This window comes from Prionailurus viverrinus, chromosome C1 (genome assembly GCF_022837055.1).
Source record: "Prionailurus viverrinus isolate Anna chromosome C1, UM_Priviv_1.0, whole genome shotgun sequence".
NCBI classification, from domain to species: Eukaryota; Metazoa; Chordata; class Mammalia; order Carnivora; family Felidae; genus Prionailurus; species Prionailurus viverrinus.
In genome coordinates, this window is record NC_062568.1 from 39,823,417 (window position 1) to 39,830,312 (window position 6,896).

Consider the following 6,896-nt stretch of genomic DNA (forward strand, 5'->3'; position numbering starts at 1 on the left):
AGATTTACTTATTTAAATTATAACCTGAGTTTCACATGTAAAGATTAAGAAGATTTAAGTGTAGTTTCTATTATTGTTAACATAGACTTTATTTTTTTTCAAATGTCACATATATCTTTCATTATTTGTAGATTTATTTCTTTTATGAAGTAGTCGAATGAATCAGCTCACCCTTGACTGTAACAAAATACTGTTTGGTGACTTGTGACAGACAGGGTTTTAACCTCTGACAGCGAGATTCATTGTGGAGCAAGAGCCAATCATAGATCCTGACGACACTTGTCTCATCAAAGTTGGAATATAAAAAGCCACTTGGAATACAGTATAAAAGATTCACTGGTGTGGCAAGTTGTCTCTCAGACTGTACAGGCATTAAAATTGTGCTTGGCATTACTCAAAAGCAAAAGAAAAGTAAAAGGAAGAAATAAGAACAAGGAAAAAGATTGTATTGATTTTAAAATCATGCAGAAACTGCAAATCTATGTTTATATTTACCTGTTTATGCTGATTGTTGCTGGTCCAGTGGATCTAAATGAGAACAGTGAGCAAAAAGAAAATGTGGAAAAAGAGGGGCTGTGCAATGCATGTACTTGGAGACAAAACACTAAATCTTCAAGAATAGAAGCCATAAAAATTCAGATCCTCAGTAAACTTCGCCTGGAAACGGCTCCCAACATCAGCAAAGATGCTATAAGACAACTTTTGCCCAAAGCTCCTCCGCTCCGGGAACTGATTGATCAGTACGATGTCCAGAGAGATGACAGCAGTGATGGCTCTTTGGAAGACGACGATTACCACGCTACCAAGGAAACGATCATTACCATGCCCACCGAGTGTGAGTAGCCCTCTTAGTGTATATCAACAATTCTGCTGACTGTGGTTCTAGTGTTTATGAGAAACAGATCTATTTTCAGGCTCTTTTAACAAGCCGTTGGCTTGTATGTAAGTAGGAAGGAAGAGTTTCTCTTTTTCAAGATTTCATGGGAAATCTACTAATGAGACTGAAATCTGCTGCACTAAAAACCCAAAAGGAGATAAAATAAAATGTTTGCATGGCATTAATGTTTCGTTTAATTTGACAAATAGGAAATGCTTATGCTTTCACTGCTCAGTACCTGCAAGGCAACGATTGGGAGATACTACAAACAATGTTAAAAACCTACATGAAATTTCATGATTGCATTTAGTTGTCTGAAATAGGCATCTGTAATAACAAGTTTTTTCTCTAATAAAAGAGAAAAATGTCTTCTGCTAAATGCCTAGAATGACATCTGTTATTCAAAGCTACTCCTCACGGTGTTTCTATGTTCTTTACAAATTAAAATATTTAACTTTGAAAGCTTTTACACTGGAGAGTATAAAAAATGTTTTTTTTAAATTTAATGTATTAGTAAGACCAGTGATGAAGTGACATAGCAGAATGATAATCATGAGCTTATTATCAGAAAATGCCTAAGAAATAAACATTTTAATTAAACAGGTTATGGCTCACAAAGTCCCACTTCTCCCTTGACCCCGGCACTATTGTTGAGAGTCCCTGGTTTGCATGTTTCCAGGAAGGCACATTGCTCAATAGCCTTCTAAAATATTGTTTTCTTCTTCATATGAGGGAGGACTATTACCTGTAGTATCTACCTTGCTTCTGAAAGAGAATACATTTTGTACCATTGCTTTTTCAGTCATTTCAAAATGACACTCAAGGAAAGGCAGACAGTCATCTTAACAGAGAAGGCAAGACAAGAAAGATTTTATGCTATGTGTCTGCAGTCTTGCTTTAAACAGTGCTTTTATACACTTGAAACCTGACTCAAAACAGTTTCAAATACTGTTTTGCTTATTAGGCAATCACGTTACAATGCAACAAATAATTCTCTTTTAAGACTCTGCTATCTAGTCCTGGAGTAGATTTACCTTATTTGTAAACAATCTTGGAAAAACAAAAGGGGGGGAAGAAACTGCTTGTGCTGCTTGCCACGACAACCTGGCTCTAAAGACCGTGTTTCCTAACTTTTGAGATAAGCCTGAATATAACATTCACATTTTTGTGCTAATTACCTGACTCGTTTTGTTCCTTTAGGGCTATTCCAGAGCCAAAACATAACAGATGTGCTATATTTTCTACTAATTCCCAGGGCTCAGTTAGTTGCTCAGCGTGTCTTGTCCCCAGGTAATTCAGGCCTGGGGGAAGGGTTCCTTCTTCCAGACTGATTGGTACAGCTGCTCAGTAAGTGTAACTACTCAGATTCCCAAAGAATTCTAAGTGGATGTTCCTCCACGGTGTCTCTTGTTCTCTCTAATCATCATCATTTTAAAATTTCATCCACTGCTCATTCTTTCATAGAATTCTCTTTAGCCCACAGTTCTCTGAGAGGGAGCAGATACCTCATAAACAGCTGAAAAAACATATATCTAAAAAATTCTGAAAAGCTAGAGTAATTATTTTCTTTGATATTTTTCTGAATTATGAATGAAATCCTACATGGTTTTTCACTTTAAAATATGCATTCACTATTCCAATGGGGGAAAAATGCTCACCAATTTTTTATGAGAAATAATTTCAATAACTACTTTTCTTTTCTTATTCATTTATAGCTGATCTTCTAATGCAAGCGGAAGGAAAACCCAAATGTTGCTTCTTTAAATTTAGCTCTAAAATACAATATAATAAAGTCGTAAAGGCCCAACTGTGGATATATCTGAGACCCGTCAAGACTCCTACAACAGTGTTTGTGCAAATCCTGAGACTCATCAAACCCATGAAAGACGGTACAAGGTATACTGGAATCCGATCTCTGAAACTTGACATGAACCCAGGCACTGGTATTTGGCAGAGCATTGATGTGAAGACAGTGTTGCAAAATTGGCTCAAACAGCCTGAATCCAACTTAGGCATTGAAATCAAAGCTTTAGATGAGAATGGTCATGATCTAGCTGTAACCTTCCCAGGACCAGGAGAAGATGGGCTGGTAAGTGATAACTGAAAATAATATCTAGCAACAAACATTGCTACATTTTGATTCATCATGTGAATGAATAATAGTGGAAAAATCACTACCCATTTCCTATGCTCATAAACCAGACAAAAGTATCTTACTCCAATGGTAGCTCTGTACCCAATAAAAAGTAGGTGTCTAATTTCATATCCTATGAAACACCCTCTTGATACTTTTATTTTGCATGAGGATTAAAAAAAACAGTTATGCCATAGTCCTTAACTTCTTAGGGAGTTCTTTAGAAGCGGGGATGAAATATAAAGTGCTTTTCATTGATATGCTACATGATTTCATGGATAAAAACATGAAATCTTCATAGTGGATTCTACTACATAGCCAACAAATTTAAACATATCTTTTTATCCCAGAAAAGTGCCAAATATGTTGAAATTTTTTGGTTTAGAAAAGCAGAAAAAACAAACTTGAAAAATTATAATTAAAATAAAATGCTTTTATTTATAGCATGATATGTTTATATGTTTATATATGTTTATATAAATATGATATTTATAGTATGGTATGTTTAGGCCTATATCTTATTAAATGTATCATTTTCAAGGTTCCTCATAATAAATATGTTTATTATTTTGTAGACTGTTGACTGATGTACATGTAGATTACTTTGTGAATTACCCCTAATGAAATTTAAATTTCCAGGCTACTTAACATTTGTCACCTAGCTTATTTCGAAGCTGCCTTACCATTTTTGTGCAAGGGTTTACTTAGGTGATGCCAACTAATTTGATATCAGACCAAGCAGATGACAATACTTCATATATTATAAAATTTTATAAAAACCATTTAAAACCCTAGTATACGTTTAGAGTTACTCACTGTTCTGCTTTCACAAACTTATTTAATGTGACCACACTTTTTACTTCTGAAACCTATTGACATAATTTAGAACAAAACATTATACTTGCAAACAATAAATGCTATCTTTTTAGTCTTTAAATGGTCTTGGTTTTAAAGAAGTATATAATTATTAAGTCAGATCTACTTTATTTTTTTAGTTTAATTTTTTTTTAATTTATATCCAAATTAGTTACCATATAGTGCAACGATTTCAGGAGTAGATTCCTTAATGACCCTTACTCATTTAGCCCATCCCCCCTTCCACAACCTCTCCAGTAATCCTCAGTTTGTTCTCCATATTTAAGAGTCTCTTGTTTTGTCCCCCTCCCTGTTTTTATATTATTTTTGTTTCCCTTCCCTTATGTTCATCTGTTTTGTCTCTTAAAGTCCTCACATGAGTGAAGTCATATGATATTTGTCTTTCTCTGACTAATTTTGCTTAGCATAATACCCTCCAGTCCCATCCATGTAGTTGCAAATGGCAAGATTTCATTCTTTTTGATTGGCGAGTAATACTCCATGGTATATATATATACCACATCTTCCTTATCCATTCATCTGCCGATGGACATTTGGGCTCTTTCCATACTTTGGCTATTGTTGATAGTGCTGCTAGAAACATGGGGGGTGCATGTGTCCCTTCGAAACAGGACACCTGTATCCCTTGGATAAATGCCTAGTAGTGCAATTGCTAGGTTGTAGGATAGTTCTATTTTTAGTTTTTTGAGGAACCTCCATACCATTTTCCAGAGTGGCTGCACCAGCTTGCATTCCCACCAACAATGCAAAAAGAGATCCTCTTTCTCTGCATCCTCATCCTCGCCAACATCTGTTGTTGCCTGAGTTGTTAACCGTTAGCCATTCTGACAGGTGTGAGGTGGTATCTCATTGTGGTTTTGATTTGTATTTCCCTGATGATGAGTGATGTTGAGCAGTTTTTCATGTGTCGGTTGGCCATCTGGATGTCTTCTTTGGAGAAGTGTCTATTCATGTCTTTTGCCCATTTCTTCACTGGATTATTTGTTTTTTGGGTGTTGAGTTTGATAAGTTCTTTATAGATTTTGTATACTAACTCTTTATCTGATATGTCGTTTGCAAATATCTTCTCCCATTCCGTCAGTTGCCTTTTAGTTTTGCTGATTGTTTCCTTTGCTGTGCAGAAGCTTTTTATTTTGATGAGGTCCCAAGGTCAGATCTACTTTAAATCAAAACATATTATTTAAAATATTATATAATTTTACAAATGATATATGTTTCTTTAAATGTGCTACATGACAGGTGATTGACTCACAAAATGATGTGATTTTTTATAATATTAAATAACAATAATTACCAAGTCGATTTTGATTTTGATTTTGATATAGGGTAAAAACCATTATTAATTATTTAAGAAAGTACTTTTTATGGGTAGTATTTTAATGATCAAAGTTGGTAATGTGACAGAAGTTTAAATTATTATTAAACAGATTATTATTAAACAAGTTAAAGATAATTATTAATATGACATACTCCTCAGATCTTCCCATATAAAAAGATAAGTCTCAAATGCATTAAAAGATTGGGGCAAGGGAAGAACTAGCAAATTATTGTTTAAATATATGAATAGAAACATTCAGTGAAAAAATAAAATGATATATTTTTTGTATCTTCTGAATCTGTCCCTCTCTTCCTCAGAGTTTTTCTTTCCAACCCAGTATGCATACTACCACCTTCATTACCCTACCTCTCTTTTTCCTATTACAATCCATAAAGGGCTGGGAGGTAACTATTTTGCTCTGGCTTTAATAGCAAGTTTCCCCAATTAAAGATCTAGGGAACAGAGGATGGATGAATATACTTATCCCTCCAGAAGTCATCAGACATATTTAGCCAACATATTTAATTAGAAGAGAGAGAACTAACTGCTTTCTTCATCCCTGCTTGTCCTCCCTCCTCCCTGACTCTGTCCCTCTGTCCCTACCTTCCCATAAATATTTTCAGAGTATCTGTTATGTGCCAGGCATTCAGATACTCAAACCAGTAAACACAGAAATTAAAAAGACATAGATCTGACCACAGGAGAATTAGCATTGTTGCTATGTTCTTATGAGCCATAAGGGAAGAATCACGCCTAGAGTAAATTAAAATTCCTTAATGCTGTGCCTTTAAAAAATAAATGTGGTATGAGCAAAATGATTAATTTCTTCAATAATGACTTCTTGAAGTAGGAAAGTGTTTCAGGACCTATTAATATTACTGATTGTTCTTTTCCTTCTCATGCAGAATCCCTTTTTAGAAGTCAAGGTGACAGACACACCAAAAAGATCCAGACGAGATTTTGGGCTTGACTGTGATGAGCACTCAACAGAATCTCGGTGCTGTCGTTACCCTCTCACTGTGGATTTTGAAGCTTTTGGATGGGATTGGATTATTGCACCCAAAAGATATAAGGCCAATTACTGCTCTGGAGAGTGTGAATTTGTGTTTTTACAAAAATATCCTCATACTCATCTTGTACACCAAGCAAACCCCAGAGGTTCAGCAGGCCCCTGCTGTACTCCCACCAAGATGTCTCCAATTAATATGCTATATTTTAATGGCAAAGAACAAATAATATATGGGAAAATTCCAGCCATGGTAGTAGATCGCTGTGGGTGCTCATGAGATTTATATTTGGTTCATAACTTCCTAAAATATGGAAGGCCTTCCCCTCAACAATTTTGAAACTGTGAAATTATGTACCACAGGCTATAAGCCTTGAGTATGCTACAGTTACTTACGCACAAGCTCAGTATATGGACTAAAAGAGAGAATATATGCAATGGTTGGCATTTAACCATCAAAATAAATCATGCAACAAAAAGTCTTATGATTTCCAGAGTTTTTGAACGAGGAGATCAAATTGCTTTTATGTTCATATGTATTACAATATATCTAGGTAAATGAAAGCAATTCTCCTTGTGTTCTCGTGAATTAAAGGAGTGTGCTTTAAAGTCTATTTCTTTATGGTATCATTTAATATCTACAGTAAAATCTGTACGTAGTATTGGTAAAATGCAGGATTGTTAA

The 6,896-nt window shown here is 34.9% G+C and overlaps 1 protein-coding gene across 1 annotated transcript; it reads left to right on the forward strand.

The window, feature by feature from the left end:
* The first annotated feature begins 462 nt into the window (after nucleotides 1-462).
* Nucleotides 463-6,491, forward strand: MSTN (myostatin). The gene is made up of 3 exons (XM_047869098.1): nucleotides 463-835; nucleotides 2,593-2,966; nucleotides 6,111-6,491. The coding sequence occupies exons 1-3, from the start codon at nucleotides 463-465 to the stop codon at nucleotides 6,489-6,491; spliced, it is 1,128 nt and encodes a 375-aa protein (XP_047725054.1).
* Nucleotides 6,492-6,896: the final 405 nt, after the last annotated feature.

Excerpts from the sequence above, each read along its gene's own strand:
- MSTN (XM_047869098.1), top strand. The coding sequence starts at position 463 with ATGCAGAAACTGCAAATCTATGTTTATATTTACCTGTTTATGCTGATT. Across the intron at positions 836-2,592 it reads CATTACCATGCCCACCGAGT|CTGATCTTCTAATGCAAGCG; the intron begins GTGAGTAGCCCT and ends ATTCATTTATAG. Across the intron at positions 2,967-6,110 it reads GACCAGGAGAAGATGGGCTG|AATCCCTTTTTAGAAGTCAA; the intron begins GTAAGTGATAAC and ends CTTCTCATGCAG.